A 23518-nucleotide genomic window follows, 5' to 3' on the forward strand; every position below is an offset into this window, starting at 1 on the left:
TTATCAAGTGAATTATATATATATATTAATCATATAAACTGATAAATATTTTATTTAAATAAAAAATGGACAAATACTCGTATAATTTGAACAATAGATCAATTCTTTATTTGATAATACAAACCCAAAATAATCTATTAAGAGCAAAGCAAATAAATACTTATACCAAAAATTTCTGTTGTATCTCATCTTTTCTCTTGCTGTGTTTTTGGACTACGTGTACATGCATTTTTGGAAGATTCACTCATTTGTTCGACTCCAGATAGACCGTCCTTTTCCGGTCTCGAGGATTCTTCGTTGGCGGACATTCAGAAGCAACGCTTGACTCATCGAAGATACAACCAATGCCCGCATTTTCATTTATCGTGTTTGTTCTACCTTATATATATTCCATGAATGTTCTGCTGCATCCCTCGCTCACATTGTCGGACCATTTGTGTTTTTATCCGGCTGTTACGCAATCCAAGGGAGAGGGGTTTACTTTTCTTGAAATCCCTCCAGTTGGGCTGATTCAGAGGTACTTTGGATCATCGTTTTTTTTAAGGATCTTGAAGTGCTGATTGTTTGTATTATGGTTTCTCATTATGTGCTTTGGTTTTTATGCACGAGTTCCTGGTATCTTATTTTGATTTGGAAATATGCACTTGTTTACCGTTATCAATCAAGGAAATAAACTATAGTCCATCTTCTGTTGACTGTTCTTTAACTTGGAATATCGTGAGAACTTTTATGGTTAAATGTGATTCAAGAATTATGTTTGTTTGCTGTTTTGTGATGATGTGCCGGTTGGAATAGCTGTTATTTTTCAAAAGATGAGATTCGTACTATAAAATGCTGTGTTTGTTTAGAGGAAACAAAGCATTTTCAGATGTGTTTGATGGACTTAATGACTCAACCTATGCAACTGAATCATGTATTTGTGTGTGCAGAAAAGTAAATTGAGGCAAGGAACAAAGTTTGGAGTAAAAAATATTTTCCCATCACAGATACTTAAATACTCAAATTTTCTAGATCAAATTTCGGAGTTTAGTATCTTCCTTACTGTTTCTTCAATTTCTTATTTTTGTGTAATCCTTTGCAGATTGCTACAGAGAAGCCACGGGGTGCTTAACCCAAACCAATTACTATGGAGATGGATAAAACCACAATAGCCATGGAAGCTGTCAATAATGAAACTGTTGATTTGGTGAGCTTCAATATAATCGTTTATAAGTTAAAAGTGTGGTAGACTATAATACTAATTGATATTATCTGATAAGTTTGGATATCAATTGAGTAGATTATGATTATGGATACTTGTATACACGGAGATATCCAAGATAGAACATATTCATCGATAATTTATTCCAATAGTAAAACACTCTCATCACAATATATTAGGTCGAGTTAGTTGATTTGTATGATCTCTTAGCAACTCAAATGTTCATACCAAATTACCAACTATACCAGGATAAAAATGAAATATTACCGTTTATGTTAGGAATGCAAGATAGGCACATTATTTATTTGCTACAGCCATAGATTTCTCTGCTTGCCTAGGAATTTAGTTCTAGATATTGGTTATTGTCACTATTATGATCTAAACACTTTCTTATGGCAGGAAAATATCCCTATTGAAGAAGTTTTTGAGAAGTTGAAATGCACGGAAGGGGGTCTTAGCTCTACTGAGGTTCAAAAAAGATTGGAAGTGTTTGGATATAATAAACTCGAAGAAAAAGAGGTGGACCGGAACTTGTCCATCTTTTCTCTTGCCACATTCATCTATACTATGCTATATCGTGCATCTATAAGATTTCTTACTTGGCCTGTCTGATCTTTCGATCTTTTTATTGCCCTGAAGGAGAGTAAAATACTCAAGTTTCTTGGATTTATGTGGAATCCTTTGTCATGGGTTATGGAAGCAGCTGCCATCATGGCTATCGCTATTCCACATGGAAAGGTAAAAACAAAGGGGCTTAAGCATTCTAAGTACTTATAAAATGAGCATGGAATAATATGGAGCCTATGCCTAAATGCTGATATTCATTTTATGCTTCAGGGAGTTGATTACAGTGATTTTGTCGGAATTCTTGGACTTCTTATTGTGAATTCAACTATAAGTTTTATAGAGGAAAACAATGCTGGGAATGCAGCTGCAGCTTTGATGGCTCGGTTGGCTCCCAAGGCTAAGGTCTGCTATAGAAAAATTTGGATTTATTATTCTTTTTTGCATTTTCTTGAACGTAGAAATATCTTATTTTCTTACGAGGTCTATCTTATAGAAAATTTAATCGCATAACTAGGTTTTACGAGATGCAAAATGGAGCGAAGAAGATGCATCTGTGTTGGTTCCAGGAGACATAATTAGTATAAAACTAGGAGACATCATTCCTGCAGATGCACGTTTGCTTCAAGGAGATCCACTCAAAATTGATCAGGTAACAGCAAAATACTTGAATATGTGCCATCTTTTAAGAGTTTTTTTTGGGTAAGAATTTGACATATTGAGATATATTTTCTGATATTGCTCCTAATCTGAGTCCCGAAAATAAAACAAAAAAGAAGCAAAGAAAAGTGAAGGAACCATAATTGGTTATATTTATAGATTGTGTTTTCAGCAGTGTTCAATGAAATATGGCTGACTCAGAAAGGGCATCTTTGCCCGAGACAACGATTTCATGGTTGACGTGGGATTAAAGGCATCCATTTCTATGTTCAGTATGATGCTGTTGGCAATTTGAAAAACTATGGTTAAATTTACATATATAATATATAATTACTGATTTAGATATTTTTCCATATTTTTTTACCTTTTCAGCTGATAATTGTGTGAATACACTTTCCATAATATTGCAATGGAACTGGAACGGTGACTTGTATGACTGCCAAATAAGATACTTCCTTCAAATTTTGTGTGTCCCATTACCTTGCAATGTGGTTTCAACTAGTTTCAATTCAAGCTTTCAACATGTAATCTTCTTCCTTTCTATCTTTAGTCTGCATTAACTGGAGAGTCACTTCCTGTGAGCAAAAATCCTGGCGACGGTGTGTATTCGGGTTCCACATGTAAGCAAGGTGAAATCGAAGCAGTTGTGATTGCAACTGGAGTGCATACATTCTTTGGAAAGGCAGCTCATCTTGTGGAAAACACAACCCATGTTGGACATTTTCAGCAGGTCTGCCTAAGTACTAGTTCATTTTCAATTTCATAGTACGATTTGTTTCATTTCCTACTATCATGATTACAGTGAAAATGTTTTGAAATACTACATTTCTTCTACCATTCAGGTCTTGACTTCGATTGGTAACTTTTGCATTTGTTCAATTGCCACTGGAATGGTGATTGAAATTATTGTGATATTTGCGGGCCAACATAGGGGTTACCGCGAAGCCGTAGACAACCTTCTTGTTCTATTGATCGGAGGAATCCCAATTGCAATGCCAACCGTTCTTTCTGTCACCATGGCAATTGGTTCCCACCGCCTCTCTCAACAGGTAGGTAAAATATGGAATGGTTTTTTTCTTAGTTATTCTGTGCAAAATATACACCAAATGCATTTCTTGATGTTTGATCACACGCATGGAAGCCTTTATGGTACAAAATGACTCGGGACCACTTCAAAATTTGATAAAACCGTGTCTTGACAGGGTGCGATAACAAAAAGAATGACGGCAATTGAAGAAATGGCTGGAATGGACGTGCTTTGCAGTGATAAAACTGGCACTCTTACTCTCAACAAACTTACTGTGGACAAAAGTTTAATTGAGGTTGATATTTATTTTACTTGAATGGATAAATGTGCTCAAATTTACTGATAGAGTGGAATAGTTCAAAATTTTCTTCTTGGCTTATTCTACTTTTACTTCATTAAAATGTTATCAACATCATCATACTGATCATGATAGGTTTTTCTAAAAGACGTTGATAGAGACATGGTTGTATTGAATGCTGCAAGAGCCTCAAGGCTGGAAAACCAAGATGCTATTGACTGTGCAATTGTATCAATGTTGGATGATCCTAAAGAGGTATTCCATCATCTGAAAAAATTTCTTATGTGACTTCTAATAGTTCTTTCAGTATGTGAGTTTTTGTCTGATGACGGTTGGTAAAAATGAATTTTCGAGCAAGTTCTTCATGATCTTGTGCTTCTGGTCTTGTCATCATTTAACGAATATCTACAAATAATTAACGTTTACTTTATCTATGCAAGGCACGAGCTGGAATAACAGAAGTTCACTTCCTTCCATTCAATCCGACTGACAAAAGGACAGCACTAACCTACATAGATAGTGCTGGTGTAATGCACAGAGTGAGCAAAGGTGCACCCGAGCAGGTATCCTCGTGCAATGAGCTATATATGAAATTGTGCTGTGTATATAAACCTATTTCAGCAAGTTGCTTACTTCTGAAAAAAATTAGTTTAGCAGATATAAAGGAACATAACCGAGATTTTAGATTGATATAGGCAAAAATATAAAAGATATTTTTTGGTGGCCAAAGATATTACACAATAAAAACTTTTCTAGGTAAAACTGTAGCTTTTTTAAAATGTCAGGCAGGATAAATGTCCATCTTTGCCTAAATAGATCAGCCCCTGTATGCAACTGATCTACTAATTATGTTTGTATAATTTTACTATTTGCAAAAACAATGTGACCATGGCATAGGCCGAAGGAACTAAAAAATTATTATGACGGACTTGTAGATTCTGAACTTGGCATACAACAAGTCAGAGATTGAAAATAAAGTGCATTCAATCATAGATAAATTTGCCGAACGAGGTCTCCGATCACTAGCAGTTGCACGTCAGGTAGCTTCTTCGTTGCAATCTAGTAAAATTTCAAGATTTTTTAATTCCATCTTCACGTGTTTATGGATTATACTTCCTGCAGGTAGTACCGGAATGTACTAAGGAAAGTTCTGGGGGACCATGGGAATTTGTTGGTCTTCTCCCTCTATTTGATCCTCCACGCCATGACAGTGCTGAAACTATAAGAAAAGCTCTTGATCTTGGAGTTAGTGTCAAAATGATTACAGGTGTCCGTTGTTGCTAGCAACGTTTTTAAAGCAAAAGTTCATGTGCTAGTTTTCATTTTGAATAGCGATTAAAGTTATAAAGTTATTCTCAGTCTGTCTGCTTTCTGTATCTCTGGTTTTAATTGCAACATCGTGAAGAGGATACAATGGTGCAACTTTACATAATCCACATAATTAATGGTGATGAAAATCTTTTAGGCGATCAATTAGCCATTGGTAAAGAGACTGGAAGACGTCTCGGAATGGGCACGAACATGTACCCTTCCTCATCGTTGCTAGGAGGCCATAAAGATTCCTCTGTTGCAGCTCTGCCAGTTGAAGAACTCATTGAAAAAGCTGATGGTTTTGCTGGAGTTTTTCCTGGTAAATTGTCTTTACTATGGCACAAAACTTTAAAACCTTCATCATTAAGGTATTTTCAAGTTTTTTTCTTGAATTCAGAACACAAGTATGAGATTGTCAAGATATTACAAAGTCGAAAGCACATTTGCGGAATGACCGGTGATGGTGTCAATGATGCGCCAGCACTAAAGATAGCTGACATTGGAATTGCAGTAGCAGATGCCACAGATGCTGCACAAAGTGCATCTGATATAGTTTTGACCGAACCAGGGCTGAGTGTTATTATTAGTGCTGTTTTAACGAGCCGTGCCATATTCCAAAGGATGAAGAACTATACGGCAAGACAGAATCGATTTATCCATTCCTAAAAGTATGTAAATCTATTTGAAACTTTTTAATTAGTTCTCTTTCCTTTTCAGATATATGCTGTGTCGATCACCATACGTATTGTGGTAAGCCCCTTTGCTTCATAACTTTATAGAGTTATGTCATTATGAATTTGGTTATTACTGGACTGAATTGCACGTTTAAACTGGATTTATTGCTCACTGAACAGATGGGATTTTTGTTGCTAACGGCATTTTGGAGATTTGACTTTCCACCATTCATGGTTCTTGTCATTGCCATTCTTAATGATGGTAAGAGCCTCCGATTTTTAACTTGCAATAGTCCAAATCCAATGTCACTTCCAAGATATATGCATTTCATCTATTTCTATATTTTCCATCTTAAATCTGCTGACTTTTCTTCAGGTACTATTATGACAATATCAAAAGACAGAGTCAAGCCATCTCCGACTCCTGACTCATGGAAATTGAGTGAAATTTTTGCTACAGGGATTGTTTTAGGAAGCTACCTAGCTTTGATGACCGTTATATTTTTCCATTTAACTTATGAAACCTCATTTTTCGCGGTAAATGCAATACTCTGATTTTTGGATCCACTCTTGTTTTAGCTCTTGACTTGCTTCTCATAATTTATGACCCTTTATCAGAACCATTTCAATGTGAAAGATTTTAGTAAGCACACGGGTTATCTAACGGACGACGGTAACGAAGAACTAAAAGCCCAACTAGCATCTGCTGTTTATCTTCAAGTCAGCACCATCAGCCAAGCTTTAATATTCGTGACACGTTCCAGAGGATGGTCCTTCACTGAAAGACCTGGTCTTCTTTTAGTTTGTGCATTTATCATTGCACAATTGGTAAGAATAACGAATAAACGTCTTGCTTGTTTGTTTTGTCTTTGCTTTGCTTATCAATTTACATTACTGATGCTGGTGTTCTATGTTTACAGGTTGCAACTTTGCTATCTGCAGTGGTGACATGCGATTTATTTGGAATCAGGAAAATCGGATGGGGTTGGACAGCTGTGATATGGTTATATAATATTGTGACGTATTTCTTGCTTGATCCTATTAAATTTGGTGTTCGATATGCACTGAGCGGGAGAGCTTGGGGTCTGTTGCTTAATCAAAGGGTCAGTCAAACCTGTGATTTTCCATATACTGCTTCTTCTGTAATTTGGGTTGATTATATTCATAGGGTACAACTCTTTTACAGTTACCATAGCAACAAACCAGTTAAGACGTAAACTACTATAGAAAAATTTTGTTGATTCATGTTCCCCTCAAGTTGTATTTTCACATAGATTAGCTGCTCTTAACGTAAGTTCATTTTTTCGTTTGTAGACCGCTTTTACCTCTCGAAAGGACTATGGTAAGGAAGCTCGGGAGGCAGCATGGGCAACTGAACAGCGAACACTTCATGGCCTTCAGTCGGCGGAGGCCAAACTGTTTGCAGACAAACACACATTTAGGGACATCAACATCATGGCCGAGGAAGCTCGGAGACGTGCAGAGATTGCGAGGTCAGTAAAAAAGAAATTTTCCGTTTCAAAGTTTTTCCTAAAACTTGGTTAGAAAAAAATTTTCACCGAGCAATGGTTTTTCTACTTTAATGCATACCCTCGTGCATAAACCGGCGAGGCAATAATGGCCCAAAAATCAGTACCCAAGATCAACTAAATGAAACATAGAGCACATCATGACTCTAATACCGTGCCAGAAATCATTTTTTAACAGCTCTTTTCAGCAAACTAAATTCTGAGTGAAACTGCATTGAAAAAGTTGTGTGCGTGCAGGTTGAGGGAACTCCATACTTTGAAAGGAAGGGTGGAATCATTTGCTAAGCTAAGAGGATTAGATATCGACGTCAATCCACATTACACAGTATAATCGAGCAGGGTTTCATCAGCATAAGTTGTCATTCCATTTCCCTCCTCTACACTTGTATCCTCGAGCATTATATTCTTCTTTGCATCAAAGGTTGATGATCATATAATCGTGCAGTAACACGCGGAATCGGCGCAAGAGAGTCAATAAGAGCAAATGTAACTTTAGCCACTTCAAGTTTTCTCACCAATGTACTTTTCTGGTCTTTGATTCGCCACTCATTCCATTCACCGCGCCTAGAATTTGTTACTCCTAAAGTTCATGCAATATTATCCTGAAATCTACGTGAATCTAAGATAATGCTTTTGTTTTTCTTTATAGCTTTATAAAATCGAAATTCGATCTCAAAATATTATTTCTTGTTGTCTCCAGAATAATACAGGGGGATTTTTTGGTGTTTTGTACTCATATTGAATGTTTAAGATTCATTCCATTTATTTATATCTCACATCTTTTAATAACTTTGATTTCTAACTACTAAAGAGGTGAAGTCTCCACGTTAAAGAAATGGAAAAAGGTTTGATACGCTTAATTATTACATCTCCATTACTATATTAATATATAAGCACTATGCGCGAGTGATTGTGAATAGATATGTCAATGAGGCGGGTATGGCTAAACCAAGACCCGTCCTATGAATAAAACTTTAACCCATTACCCCGTCTCACCCCGGTTAAATATTCTTCGGACCCGCCCCACCCCGAATACGAAATGGGGCCTGGTAGACCCACGAGATTCGTGAGACCCGATTTTTTTAAAAAAAATGAAAACAATAATTTTCTTATCACATGACTGAATTATAAAAACAAACAAGCCTCTAAATACAACACAATAGAAAATTAATTCATGTCTTGGACCACACTTAATAATAACAAACAAAATATTTTCACGATATAATGAATTATATAAAAAAAGAGTTACCAGCTCTCCAAAAAAAAGTCTTGACATCCCCAAAAATAAGTCATAACAGAATTTAAACAGATGAATATAAAATCAGCGAGTAAGCATTATTTCAGACACATTCTTCAGGATCATCTTCCTTTTCACCAAGAATGGTGGGATAAGTTGGTAAATTACTTGAAGAATTACCTACAAAATTAAAGAGAGAAAGTACATTGAAAATATAAAACTGTAATTTAAAACCATAAAAAATGTAATTTAAAGAGAGAAAGTACAGTAAAAAAATTAAAATGAAAGTACAATAACAAAATAAAATTGTAATTTATTTACCTTCCATCTCACCCTACAACCATGTTCGCGAGCACATCAATGCCTCCAAAGTCGTTGGATTAAACCTACTACGATGATGACAAACTATTCTTCCACTATTGATAAAAGCAGATTCAGATGCAACAGTTAACACATGAATATCTAAAATATCCTTAGCCATTTTCGGTAAATTTGGATATTTGACCTCATTTGTCTTCCACCAACTAGAATATCAAAATGTTGAGTTAGTGGCAAGACAATTTCTTCCAAATACATATCCAACTCGGTTAGGGATTTTGACGCAACTTGGCTTGAACTTAAAGCCACTAATTTATCATACATATCTAAAATATTAATATCAGATGCATCAATATTAGAAACAGATGAAGTCCCATCGATCCCTGAATCACCACTATTTTCCAATGATTTTGTTGTCTTGGATTGGTAATCAACCAATAAATCACAACAATTCCGTCGAACTTCATCAACTTAGATTGTGATATTTCATCATAAATTAGGGGAAAATAAAATTCAACAAGCTTCATCTTATATCTAGGATCTAATACAGCAGCAACCCCATCATAATATGACAATTATCCCAACATTTATCATATTTATCATTTATATTGACATATATGGGACGGGTAATATAAGACCAATGACCCGTCCCATACCCAGATGAGTCTGAAAAATTAGACCCGAGACTCACTCCATGACCCATTTAGTATGCCAGAACTCGCCTCAGATGGGGCGGGTCTATTGCGAGTCTGGGTCATTGACATCCCTAATTGTGAAAACATGAAACGAAATTTTTCAAATTAAATTTTTTATTTAATTATATTTTACAAAATGAATTTAGTATTAAATTATTAGAGAAAATATGATACGTGTATTATTTCTTATTTAAATGTTAGTACCAACATATTTGGAGACCTAAATAAGATTTTATAAGGTGCCCAATCTTAATATATTTCTCTTTATTTATAACATGAGAAATATCCGATGAAGTTCCCAAGTCAAAAATATATTAAGATTGGGCACCTTATAAAATATTATTTAGGTCTCCTAATATATTCCTGAAGACTTATTTTTTATTTATTGAAAGGAATGCTTTATTAGAAATAAAATTGGACATTCAAATATTAATCTTCAAAAAATAATCCCAACAGTATATTAAAATTAAAGAATACAATTAATTTAAATATAAATTTTATTGATAAAAATAACATTCCACTATAGGGTTTTTTTCCTCCACAAATTTATTTGTATACCTTTTTTTAAAAATATAAATAAATAATAATAATTGAAAAAAAAAATAACATTCCACTATAGGTCGCACGTAATCTTTGCTTAATAAAATTCTCAATTTGCACGCAAAGTTTCATTTTCGATCGTGGCGTGGACTTCAAATTAGTGGGCGACAAAGAAAAATAAATTCTAAATTTAGTTTTGCTAGTTGGATTTTAAAATGATTTTCGAAAATTATCTTGAGAAAATGACGAGTTTTTTTATTTTCAAAGTGAAACTTTTTTTAATCTTAAATCTCATAATCTTTTAAAAATGTATTTTTTTGAAAAAGAAAAGAAAAGAATTTCATTACATCACAACAAATTGATAAATTTTTACAAAAAGTCATAATAAACGAGGGGATGTTTTAATATAGAAATTTTGATCTAACTTAACCCGAATGTTAGCTCTAAGAGGAGGATTGTTCAAGTCTATATATACAGCTCCATGAATTTTATCTAATCAAGGAGAGACAACTAATACACTCACCTCAAGCCTATGAATGAACATCTCTAGCATGAAATTTACAAGTGGCCCAATCCTGGGCAGAACGAGTGGCTCAACTATGTGCAGTTCAACATATAACGGTGAAACATTTACTCTGATACCATGTTAAGATTTTAACTTTGACCTAACTCAATATAAAAAATTAGCTCTAGAACCAAGTCCATATACAACTCTAAAAGATTTTAAGATGGTCCTGATCCCAAGTAAAATCACATATTGAGTGATAGTAGGAGTCATTCTATTTGTTGATCGTGGCGAGAAGTAATGAACCATATTTCTCGGATGAAGACGTCGCAACATTGCAATTTGATTCAGAAGAGATGCCTCAGGAGTATGAGGACTTGGTGAAGAAAGAGCTTGCACTACGATAAGGGCATCAATGGATAGACAACCAGTTGGCCACCTTACAACCTTCCAGAACTTCACGAGTTTCTGCTATGCATGGTTCGAACTGTCCATGCAAAAGTTTTCCCATGGCGAAAACCTCCCGGGGAAACTTTCAGTGTTGTTAAATATCAAATAAAATAAAATAAACTCATACAATAATTATTAAATATAAATTTTAAATTATTGGTATGATTTTAACCATTAAATTTGAAATATATATAAAGAAATAAACATTCATAAAAAATGTAATTTTTTTATTTGTTGAATTAGTTAGTTTAATTTCAAAATAATTAAATAAAGATATTAGAATATCATATGTAAAAACTTTAATACTTTGACAAATATTAATCAGTGATCATTATAATTATATTATTATAAGAATTATGTTTTTTTTACAGTGGAAAATAATTCCTGTGTCTTTTAATTGCTCTTTAATACATTTTTTCATGCATTACATATTTAGAGTTTTGGTTGATTTGATGATCAAATGCATGTAATTTTTTAGTTATGAAATTTAATAATACAGTCATGTTTATAACATATACATTTGTCTGTAGATATTTTTTTCTTCACATTTTCATATACTTTTTGAATTTTTACTATCCTTTAAAATCAAAATCAAAATTATATATGTATTACATTATAAATTTTATATGGATAGTTATTATTTTTCTTGAAAGAAAAAATAGATGCGAAATTTTTTTTATAATCAAGTAATTTTCATATACATTAGTTAATAAAAAATTATTAAAAAATATATATAATTTATATTTCTCATCAAGCCTTCGGATACGAATCATTGTTATATATATATTTTTAAATGTATTTGTGTGTGCTTAGTTCTTATTTACTGATGTATATTAGGCATTTCAAACTATTTGTTTTCGATTATCCATTTTTAATATCAAATAGGCCGTAATATTTAACATTTGTATATATGTTAGTACTAAACTTTATAATGTTGATATAAATTCTCCTAAATAATTTATTAAACTCTTTACTTTCAATTCTTAGTTAAAAACCATAAAATATGTTAGTATTAAACTTCATATATATTATCATATAATTCTACACTTATCATGTTATTCAACCATTGCATATATAATTATTTTTTTCTATATATCTTCTTGTGATACTATAATTTATTACTTAATTATAACTTGCACTAAAAATATAATTTCAAAATTGCACTAAAAATATAAAAAAAAATATATAGAGAGAAAATAAAAATAATAAAACATTTAAAAGCAGTATAAAGATAAATTATTTGTTAAAATTAATATAGGAGTTATATTTTACTTTTGAAGTTATATAAATTACTATAATCAATGTTTATTGTAGTGACGATTCATTAACCATTAATCATATATTAGGTGAATAAATTATAAAATTTTAATATTTCATTTTTTCCCATTCACCAATTAGAATGTTACACATATATCTTTATTGAGTTTTTGAATTTGTATTAATAAGGATGTTATTTTTATCTTTTCGCAATTGGAAAACAAAGTCCACGATCCACACTTTTATAGATATATATGTATATGTATATCAGTATATGTATATTTTCACGTGACATAAAAATTTTCTATTATTGCAATGGAAGGTAAAAGTCGAACTAACTTATTTCTGATATTCCAATAATTAACATTGACCCAAAAGTTTAAAAATACGTGAAGAATTTGAAAACTGATATAATATAGAATAATCCGTAGTCAAGTTTTCTTTTCTTTAATGGAATGTCCCTTCAAGGAAAATGTAAGCGATGACTGCAGAGCTTTAATTTTAATAATTAATAATGAATGCCAGTCACGGGCCTCTGTTGCTTTTATTTATCCATTGACAATTAAACTTTTATAATTAATAATGTTGTAATAAGCAAACAAATAATAGTTGGAAAATAGAAGGTTCCTTTGGGGTGTCTCTCTAAGATTTTTGGGAAATATGGTATAAATCGAGGAAGACACTCTTAAAATTATTTTCTGTTCGATATAAATTTTAGAAATTATTTTAATTAATGTATTTATCGATATATTCTTGTTTTTAAAAAATTAATAAGAAAGGTTAATAACGTTTCGTTTGATTGCCCAAAATTCAAAGCAATCATATATGGGCATGACCAACGTACCTTGACTAAAAGAGAGAAATTTGTCTTTTACTTATATTTCAAAAAAACTAGCAATATATATAATAAACCATTGATAAAAACTTTTTAAAAAAGACTTTTAACTTTATTCAAGGTTTTGATTGTCTAGTCAGAGCTTTAAGTTTTCAAAAAATTAGAATTGTGCAGAGACGATAGTTTTCATGAGATATTTTAGTATAAGTTTCATGTACAACAGTCTCATTGTGTCGGAGATTCATATTATGAATTTGAATCGTGAGACTATAGTTTTTTTGAATATATATATATATATATATATATATATATTTGTGAATGACTTTTATTTAGATTTCTTTCCGTTGGTCCATCCAAATTGTTGCAAGGTTTTGAACTATTTACGATATAGATTATATATGTCAATACAGGCTTTGTTAGTAATTGACTTGATAAGTATGGATACTATTATTAATATTAGTCGTCGATGCACATGGCATTGCATGTGTAACATAATATACGAATATTATATATAACAATTAAAATGTACGTAATATATTTACATTTTTTAAGTATTTTGATATAAATGATGTTTAATATTAACGAGGAAATATCAAAACAATATATGTTTACCATTAATTGTGCACATTACACAATAAAATTATTAATTTCATTAATGAAAAAACGCTTCCAAGATTTTAGCCAGCGAAATGTTTGGAAATTATATGTAGAAACTGATAAACACTTAAAAATAAACTATTGCAAACACTAATGATAATATTGAGGGTATTTTATGCAAATTCAAAATTACATAATGACTCCATTGTGACGAAAGAAACGGCGGTGCAACCGTTATACTGAATAAACTCTCGGGCTGAACACAGTAGAATACACTAGATAGCATTCCACATCTTATTTAAATACTTTAATAATTTAAACATTATTTATCGATATGAACACGTCAATAGTTAATGCTACCTTAAGGTACTCGTACCAATCATTAAAAAAATCGAATTAGAGACCGTAATCAATAATTAATAAAGCTGATGAAGTCTTCCATCTAGAATGCTTTGAGTTTGAGTTCTGCTTTTAGACTTGTGGTTTTCAAAATAATGATATTTTAGTTTCATTAATATTCCCAACAAGTTAATTACTGTATAATTTGCATGTCAAACCCTCCATTATCGCTGTAATTCTGTTGAAATTTTTCTTTAAAACATTAATTAATTTATATACATAGATCAAGATTTTACCTTAATTAAATCAATCATTGAGAAATAAACAACTATTACTGATGATATCGTGTTAGTCTATGCTCCAGACTATAGTTAAACTAATTTTACTCCTATACCAATATCGTTAGATCACGTCGAACCTCTTTTAGTGGAAGTTGACACCGTAAATCAACGATTAAAATTTAAAATTTCACTGTATGTATTACATAAAGATAAATATTTCGAACATAACATAAAAAAATCAATTCATATCTTCTCTTCTACCCGACGACCTAACGGGGAAGGAACCATCCAGGATATCAACCGTTATTTAAAACCTTCGCAGCCTTAAATAAAACCAATTCAAAATCCAAATGCCACCTCGGCGAGAAGCCATCCCATCCAACGGTGGAAATTCGCTGAAGACCAGCTCAACATGATTTCCCTTTGTAAATAATATATAAAAAGTCAAATCCTTTTGACCGAAAACTCTTCGTTGTAGAACGTAAGAAACCTCATCCTCGAGAATAAAGCTAAGACTCTCTCTATAAATATATATGCAAACGCAAACACAAACACAAACACAAACACAGCAATTCCACTCTACTCGGTTTCACACTCGACCAAATATTCCGTTTTTCCACTGCTTAATCCTCTCAAATCGAACCTCATTCTAATGGCGAACCCTGATGAATTTTCGGCCATTGAATATATAAGAATGCATCTTTTGGGCGAATGTTCTCCCACCCCACATTCTTTTGTTGATGATCTTTACAGCAATACCAACTTGTTAAGTTCGTCTGTTTCCAGCTGCAGTTCTCAACATAGTGTGGAGTATACACTTGATTTCTCGAGCTCTGACGAATCTCAGATTCTGGAACGAAGTCAATTTGATGGTCCTCCGATGATCGACCTCACGACACCGAGAGCAAGCGACAGGAAGCCGTCGTTGAAGAATGAACTCCCAGAGGCCAATGGATTCGGGTGGATCATCGAGTTCTCGGGGTCGAATCATCAGTCGAACACACATTACAGAGGGGTGAGGCAGAGGCCATGGGGTAAGTTCGCGGCTGAGATCCGGGACCCGAAGCGGAGGGGAACCAGAATCTGGCTGGGGACTTTCGAAACCGCGGAGGATGCAGCCAGAGCATATGACAGGGCGGCTTTTGAGTTACGTGGGAGGAAGGCGATTCTCAACTTCCCCATTGAGATTCAGCAGGCGATGGAAGTGCAGTCACCAGGCGTCGTGGAGGAGAAGGAGGAGTTTGGGAGAGAGCCGAAGAGGATCAAGTGTGAGACGGCGGTCAAGGATGAGATCATGGAGTGGCCATTGACGCCATCGATATGGAGCATGATGCCACCATCTCCACAGATGGTTAAATGAACGTTCTTGCATTCAAATACTGAATGACGTATATCGTGGACCGATCATGTAGCATGAGTTAGCTTCGTGTACAATTCAAACCATATTGAACAGAATATGTTTGACTAGTTGTAACGTAACAGACCGACGTGTAGAGTTTAATAAAACATGTTTTTTATCCATTATTAGTTATTAAATATAAAAAATTAATAACGATTTTTTTAATGAATGAGAATGCATAATTTCCACAAAATGTTAAGTATTGGAAGTTCGAAAGAATGATGAATTTGTATTTTGTATTAAAATAGAAAAATTACAGGAAAAAATATAATTTTGTTTTAATAAATTGAGACGAACATTCTTGGATATGTAGTATTCACTGCTAAATGTATGTATAGATATGAATATACACACACATAAATATATATAAACAGTTTTGTTATGTTATCCACCAATTTAGATGTGACATTCACATATGAATATATAATTTTGATATATTTATCATATTCAATAGATAAATAAACACCTCATTTTCTAAATTTTCCTTACTGAAAGCTAGCTAGTCTTCTAGGCTATCGCCATTCCTACAATAGTTATTCCTTTGTCCGGTCAAGATTTCCAAGATCAGCACACATTTTTGAATTTTTATAAAATATTTTATATTTTATAAAAAAATCATTGATTTTAATTTCTAAATTAATGTGATTAATTTTTTAAATTAAACCTATTTATTATTATTGAATTTTGTAATCATTTCCAATCAATATTGTCAATTAATATTATTAATGGTGATCATTGAATTATTTACTTAGTTTTTGTATTATTAATGTGTGCTCTAAGTTGAACCAAATCTCCTTATATATTTCTTCTACCACGGTGGCATAATAAGAGAGTTATTCATGGAAGACTTGCGCCTCCGAACCATATAACTCGTGAGCAAGCCGAGATCGTCGTATTATGAGGATTGTTCGGTCATATTCCTGGTGCGTCACGGTATAAGTATAATCTACGAGGAAACGAAAATACTTTTTAGTTCAGTGCTTCATTAATATACATAGATTTAAATATTTTTGTCTTAAAATTATTTTTCGCTCCAACTCACCGATTGAAATTTTCAACCGGCCACATCATTCTTGAATTCATGATCACTTCTCGAAGTCTCTCAACAACCTTTTGACTGTGATTTCTTGGCCATTTTGGAAGTACTCCCTGTTTAACGAGAAGAAATTCAAACCAAATAATGTCTGTGTTTAAGGTACGTATATATGTTCTACCACTCCAGTAAAGTGTGAGCAAAGAGAATCGTTAATAGCTTTTTTCAGAAACTCCAAGTGCAGGAAATGTGTTGCGCTTAAGAAAAAGGAACCTAAAATTCACTGACAATCAAAAAAAAAAAAAAATAGTAGACATATATGCGAGATGTTTATCAAACTAATGCATATAAAAATTACAAAAACAAATGCTCTTACCAAATCCACCTTGCCCAAGCTTGTTAGCATCAGAGAAATCAACCGTTGCAGCTCGAATTTCATTAAAGTCAAATTGGATGGATTCAGTAATGCTCATATCATCAACACCTTCTCAAAATGAAAGCGAATTACCATTATTGTTGAATCTTTGTTCTTTTCTTTTTTCTTTTATCAAGTGGCTTCTACGTTTGAATAATCATACTTACTGTTCAACTTTTGCCTTCCCTTGTGCTTTCTACGCTAAGAAGACGCAAATGCCTATAGCAATAAGATTAAACTCGCAACAATCAGAACAACAATGGCGATGTCTGTTCGGGATGTGTCCTTATTCTTTCCTGCAAAAATGAAAATCACTTGCATTAGCCAGAAATTTTTTTGATGTTGGCTGATCCGATAAACTAAATAAAATAATATAAATTAAATATTTAAAACACTTACAAAATATATGATCCTCCAAAAACCGTAGAGTTTTTCAACTTCATCCAGCAGCTGTCTCAGATCAGCACTATATTTCTCCGAGTCCGAGAAATCACGTGGATTCAGCCCGAGAATCCTCGGATTTGAATCCAGTATCCCATATATGGGCGTGTTCGAGTATCGCACCATGCATAATTCATGCCAGAATGCGGTTCGTTTCAGGTCCGGGCATAACTCCACGAGCTGAGAGGTGACATCAGTGACACAACTCCGGCATACATCAAGCTGAACATCTGCTCTACATAGAATAACGGCCATTATTTGATCTGGGCTTTGTCCACTGGACGCGTTGTAGAATCCGATGCTGTCGACATTCGGGAGAGGGAGGAGAGAAGGGTGTTAAGATTAGATCCATATGCACTGTTCCTCGTGTAATGATTTTCGACGTAGCAGAAATATATAGTTCTGAAACACCCACCGCCCGAATTATCAATAACTACTTAGGAATTGTTGGATTAAAGTAATGAACTTTAGTCTTACGAGCTTTTCATGTGAGTGAATGAAAATTTGGAAAAGTTGGTTTGTCCCACGTCGAAAAAATAAAGTGGCATAGTTAAGTTTATATTGTGTTACACTTTACGGAGGTGTAACAATGATTGGTCAATAGGCTCTCTCGCTCACGCCGGCGCAGGGGGTGCAAATTGGGTCCGGTCTATGCCATGCATATGGATGGTATTGAGTATAAATAGGGGATGTGCGTGCCTAGCTTAGAAAGAGACACCGAAATCCACTTTCTCCTCGTATTGTTTCTGCTCGTTCTGCTGAACTTCTGCTTTTGCTTCCTCCACTGATAAAGTTCAGGTACTGTTTTTGTTCGCTACCATAGTTTTTTGTGCTGCAACTCTGCTAGTCTGTCCGTTGTATCCTGGGAAACAGACGTCCGCTGGAACCTCAGAGCACATACCGGAGGGGGCGAATCTGTTTTAAGAAAACTGTATAAGCTACATGCCTCGGTTTGGTTTTCGTTTATTTTACACGATACTCATACTGTAAACAGCACGCTTGTTTTTGTTACTGTTTTATCTTTACGAGTTCAATTTTACGCTACTGTTGTTAGCATTTTTCCAACGGGAATATCATGTAAACTATTTCCATGAATTGTAAGTTTGACATAATTAATAGAAAGATGATTTTCAGGAAGTAAAAATTGTTGATTAAAACATTGTGTTTAATTTATTGTCTCATAATTAGTATTTTTTTCCCTAAACTTTCAGATATCACATCTCCCAAAACTTAAAGCAGAATTCAATTACCAAAAAACCCACTACAAATTCGGTATCCCGACAACTTGAGAAATATAAATTTAAATAAAACTCAACCTATTAGTTTTCACTTTTCATACAAAAAAATGCAGTGTCAAAAATCATTTATAATCTTGACTCCAAAGAACCTCTCATATAAGACTTGGTCTCATGTGAAACCGTCTCACGGATATTAATCTGTGAGACGGGTTAACCTTACTCATATTCACAATAAAAAGTAATACTTTTAACATAAAAAGTAATAATTTTTCATGGATGACCCAAATAAGATATCCGTCTCACAAATACTACCCGTGAGACCGTCTCACACAAATTTTTACCCTCATATAATATAATTATCGCCACTAAAAATTTTTTTTATTTGGTTTGAGAAGATTTCCTAGTTAACTATTATTCCAATAATAATACTTGAAAAATATTTCATATTATATTAATAATATATATTTGGGAAAATGAACTTGATCAAATATTTTTATAAAGAAAATAAACTCTTTTCAAAAAATAATGATCGAAACAAAATAATCTTATATTATTACATTTTAATCAATTATTTAATATTTTTTTAAATTCAAATCCTTCAAAATAATAGCTAATTTTGATTATGTGATTTAAAATATTTTATATGATAAATATCGATATCAATAGTTTTTCCAAAAATATCAATTTTGAGTATATACTTATATAATGGATATACTGATCTCAAAATATTACCATTGAATGCAAAAATTAGAATATTTATTATAAATAATCAAAATAAACTTTTAGGAGCAATTTTTAAATTTAAATTTACCTATAACATCACCCTTACTTTTAATTTATTATTATTATTATTATTATTATTATTATTATTATTATTATTATTATTATTTTACAATTATCAGAAAATATTTTGTTATGAATATTTTTTATATAATTTATATAATATTGCCCCCACCGTTGTCTTTTCCCATTTCCTTTTTCTGCGTTACGTTTTCTCCATTACTGTTGTTGTTGGTGTTGATATCTCTTCAGCCTGTCTTTCATCCTCCACAATCTGTACGTTCTCGTGCATACTTCTCTCTAACTGTTCGAAGAATGTGGATTTCAGTTGTCATTTGCATTTATCTGTTCTACAAATTGAATTTTGAATGTGGATTTCAGTTGTCATTTGCATTTATCTTTGCAGTCGTAGTGATTATTCCCATTGATTTGGGTTTTGTTCCTTGAATCCTATTCGTTTTTTATCAATATATCTTGTCTGGCAGCTTGATATTTTGTTTTCGTAGTAATGTGTGCAAAATTGGGTGCGTGCTGTGTGAAATTAACTGTCTTTATTTTTCGGAGGAGTTGTTGTCTGTTATGTTTCTGCTCAGTTTCGTTGATTTTTGGTTTTTTGCTGTGTATTTATTTAGATAAAATACTAATAGCAGAGAAAGGGACACGGAAGAACTCATGGACCTTCAAACTTCCTGTAACGCTTGCCTTTCAGTTAAAAGAAGAAGACCATCGCGCCTTGGACCATCATTAAACCAAAAGTTCGTAGCCATGCCCTTTAATTCCCGGAGAAAAATAATATCGCAGCTTCAAAGTTCGGTTGCAGTGAATGGTAGCGCTCAATCTACCACTGTTCCGACCCACAAAGTCACGGTACACGATCGCCAACGTGAGGTTGTCCATGAATTTTTCGTTCCCGAGGTAATTAACTGACAAATGCTATATGTGCTATATATTTTTGAAGATTTGGCTTGTTTGTAATTATAACTCGCATATATTGAAGTGTAGGACCAATATATACTACACACGGCAGAGTCTCAGAGTATAAGTCTACCCTTTGCTTGCAGACATGGTACTATTCGATTATATTTGCTAAATTTTACACATTTCGCTCACTTGTGTAGATTGTGTTCATTTTAGGGGAAATAAAGGGGATTCAAATGAACATGAAATGTAGAGCCTACTACCATTATTATTATTACTATTAGTGTCTATTACTGTTTTTATTTGTTATTTAATTGAACCGAATTCTTGATCTGACACAGTTAGAAAATGTGGTATCATCTCCCTTTCGTATGATGGCGCAATAATGCTAACTTTCTGTCTGATAGTATGCTTACCATATTCGTGGTCTTTTGTATATAGGTGTTTACAAAGTTTGAAATCAACTACTAAGTCCAGCAATTATTTGTCTTAAAATGTCTTCTTGTAGAAAATACTGAAATGTACATGTTTGTGGAAAACTCTCACGTGAACATCATTCACCGTACAAAAGACTGTGTGAATATCTTCTGCATGAGTAAATGAATTGGCAAAATTTACTTTGGAAAAACTCCATTTAACCACAAAACTAAAAATATTTTATCGATTGTCCACAAATAAAATATTATTCTCATGATTTTAGTTGAATCGATTTCAAGATCAATGGCCGATAGTCATATACCAAAAACAAGAATTAGACGTATATGGCCTTTTCAGCTCAAAAGATGATGATAGCCATGGCCTTACTGTATTTTGTTGTATTGGCCATGGAGGATGGCTTGTGTTGGCTATCTTAATTTGTTCATCAGTGTGAATTCAAGTTACATTTCATACTTGCCCTGCATCTAGTAGGTCAGATAGCTAACTCCAATATCATTTCTATCCTCCTTGACATGTAGGTTTGAAATTGAAATTGCATCACCATCGCTTCAGTAGGCATGGGCAATTTTACACTTGACTTGAGTGGAATCATCGATATAGGAATGTGTTGATTTGCAGACAGGACAGCATGAAATAACCTGAATTTGGAATTTGTATCTATTGTTAAAATGCAGTGATGGAATCTGGTATATTGCAATCAATTTTATGATTAACGAGATAAGATACCTGTGTTAAAATGTGTAATTAAACCTAACTGAAATATCATGGATTTGAGCTTAGCTTCTATATTGGTGGTTGATAAATCTTTGATCTACATTTGGGCCTGATTCTCGGAGCAGTACGTTTTCACTATTTAATTCTCTATTTCATAGGTTGTTGTACCAGCTGTGCTGTTCGTGTGAAGTCTGGGCAACTCAGACAGCCTGAAGCATTAGGAATATCTGCTGAATTGAAAGATAAGGTGTGCTAACTACTTGACGAACTAATGTTGAAGTGTTATATTTGCAATTTTTAATAACATATGTGACCTTAATGTAACCAATTTAACATATTTCATAAATTATGAAAGAAGATGCATGTGCATAATTTTTTACTTATGTGCTGTGATTAATGATGAAGGGTCCATCGTAGGCTGACTGAAAATCCATGACCTCGAGTGTTTAGTTGAAGTCGTCGGATAATTGAATGATAAAGTATGACCTAGTAGATTAATGAATGATGCCCGTTAATTAATTAATTGTCTTTGAATGTCCTTATTCTGGGGCTCTAGCGATCACCCTTATGTCGCTTTTTCCTTCTTCACCTTCACCTCTATGGTGGCAGTTTTTTCATCGTAGTTATTTTTTTTAGATTTAAGTTCGTTTGCTGGAGATTCCTAATTTTAGAGTATGCACTTCTTTGTGTGTAGGGGTATGCACTTCTCTGTGTGGGCTTCCCATCATCTGACCTGGAAGTTGAGACACAAGACGAGGATGAGGTAGTAAATCTTAGAGTTTATAGCTTTGATAACTTCTGAAATTAAGATGAACTGCAAAATCACTCTTCCCTGTTCAAAAGTTACGACCTTCCATACTCTATTTAACTTTTCGAGCTTACATTTGCACCCACCCTTTATGGATGTTATAAAATTCTGCATGATGGGTTATATTGAAAGAACTCGAGAGTTCGCTGTAAATTTTCTGAACAATTGGGAGTCATTTACAGTTCTGTCTAAGTTGGTGGGGGAGTAAATAGAATTCACTGTCACGTCTTTCCTTCGAGAAGTGCAACTTGCTATAAATATGCTTGCATCACATTGAGTAAAAATACTTGAACCGTGTCTTGAACATGTGACATGTTCATGATTGCAGCTAAAGTGTTCTTGTGATACATTTGTTTATCTTCAATGGAGCACGAAGATCATAAAATTTTATTGCGTTTACAGGTGTATTGGCTTCAATTTGGACGATATTTTGCAAGAGGGCCTATTGTAAGTCATATTTCTCAACTCGCTTTAGGTTAATAGCCTTAAAATGAGAAACAGAACCAAAAAGGGTAGAAATAGTTGAATCCAATGCACAGGATCATAATATAGTGATTTCTCTACAACTTAATGCAGGAAAGAGATGATTATGCATTAGAATTGGCCATGGGAGATGAGTAAGCCTAGCTCTGCCCACAATCACCAATTTGGTAACATGTAACTGGTAGTTGTATGCCATGCGGTTTTGTTTATTTGTTTTTGTATCCTCAATATTACTTGTTAAGATATACTTCCCAAATTTTTGTGGAAAACAAAATGGACCTTGCTTCGATGCGTCGATGTGCACCTTGTCGTCAGGGGTCATGCTCAGGATCTTCCTAGTTGTTTAGGGAGTAATTCTTAATAAACATCACTGATGCACAAAATCAATTCGAAGAACCATTTTTACTGAAATTGACTAAAGCTGAAACAGAAAACCTAAAATATTATATTCACGATGAATACAACACGATTCAAATCAATTATAGAATTGACATGACAGCAGACTATATGTTGGAATCATATTCTTGCGTTCA

At 33.3% G+C, this 23518-nt stretch overlaps 3 protein-coding genes across 4 annotated transcripts; all 3 read left to right on the forward strand.

Annotated features, from left to right (window-relative positions):
* Window positions 1-272: 272 nt before the first annotated feature.
* Window positions 273-7604, forward strand: LOC140967071 (plasma membrane ATPase 1-like). Of its 2 annotated transcripts, XM_073427430.1 has the most exons (22): window positions 274-517; window positions 1082-1186; window positions 1601-1720; window positions 1841-1939; window positions 2039-2170; window positions 2283-2417; window positions 2976-3155; window positions 3268-3474; window positions 3628-3747; window positions 3886-4005; window positions 4191-4313; window positions 4686-4790; window positions 4873-5017; window positions 5216-5380; window positions 5459-5697; window positions 5779-5811; window positions 5916-5997; window positions 6112-6272; window positions 6354-6563; window positions 6656-6838; window positions 7050-7228; window positions 7502-7604. In XM_073427430.1, the coding sequence occupies exons 2-22, from the start codon at window positions 1127-1129 to the stop codon at window positions 7593-7595; spliced, it is 2892 nt and encodes a 963-aa protein (XP_073283531.1). In that variant the 5' UTR covers window positions 274-517; window positions 1082-1126; the 3' UTR covers window positions 7596-7604. The 2 variants fall into 2 exon arrangements, with proteins under 2 accessions (XP_073283530.1, XP_073283531.1); XM_073427429.1 differs by having other exon boundaries at window positions 273-517; window positions 5216-5697.
* A 7135-nt stretch (window positions 7605-14739) lies between these two features.
* On the forward strand, window positions 14740-15825 carry LOC140967149 (ethylene-responsive transcription factor 5-like). The gene has a single exon (XM_073427562.1). The coding sequence runs from the start codon at window positions 14971-14973 to the stop codon at window positions 15676-15678; it is 708 nt and encodes a 235-aa protein (XP_073283663.1). The 5' UTR covers window positions 14740-14970; the 3' UTR covers window positions 15679-15825.
* Window positions 15826-19976: 4151 nt separating this feature from the next.
* Window positions 19977-23274, forward strand: LOC140967100 (ferredoxin C 2, chloroplastic-like). The gene is made up of 6 exons (XM_073427483.1): window positions 19977-20539; window positions 20627-20690; window positions 21853-21941; window positions 22389-22457; window positions 22905-22949; window positions 23079-23274. The coding sequence occupies exons 1-6, from the start codon at window positions 20297-20299 to the stop codon at window positions 23121-23123; spliced, it is 555 nt and encodes a 184-aa protein (XP_073283584.1). The 5' UTR covers window positions 19977-20296; the 3' UTR covers window positions 23124-23274.
* Window positions 23275-23518: the final 244 nt, after the last annotated feature.

Source organism: Primulina huaijiensis, unplaced genomic scaffold (genome assembly GCF_012295235.1).
Source record: "Primulina huaijiensis isolate GDHJ02 unplaced genomic scaffold, ASM1229523v2 scaffold23605, whole genome shotgun sequence".
Taxonomy (NCBI): domain Eukaryota; kingdom Viridiplantae; phylum Streptophyta; class Magnoliopsida; order Lamiales; family Gesneriaceae; genus Primulina; species Primulina huaijiensis.

Bases quoted from the DNA above. Each gene is read 5' to 3' on its own strand.
- LOC140967071 (XM_073427429.1), top strand. From the start codon at position 1,127: ATGGAGATGGATAAAACCACAATAGCCATGGAAGCTGTCAATAATGAA. The intron at 4,791-4,872 runs GTAGCTTCTTCG...TACTTCCTGCAG, and splicing joins CACTAGCAGTTGCACGTCAG to GTAGTACCGGAATGTACTAA. The intron at 5,998-6,111 runs GTAAGAGCCTCC...ACTTTTCTTCAG, and splicing joins CATTGCCATTCTTAATGATG to GTACTATTATGACAATATCA.
- LOC140967149 (XM_073427562.1), top strand. From the start codon at position 14,971: ATGGCGAACCCTGATGAATTTTCGGCCATTGAATATATAAGAATGCAT.
- LOC140967100 (XM_073427483.1), top strand. From the start codon at position 20,297: ATGGACCTTCAAACTTCCTGTAACGCTTGCCTTTCAGTTAAAAGAAGA. The intron at 22,458-22,904 runs GTAGTAAATCTT...TTGCGTTTACAG, and splicing joins AGACACAAGACGAGGATGAG to GTGTATTGGCTTCAATTTGG. The intron at 22,950-23,078 runs GTAAGTCATATT...AACTTAATGCAG, and splicing joins ATTTTGCAAGAGGGCCTATT to GAAAGAGATGATTATGCATT.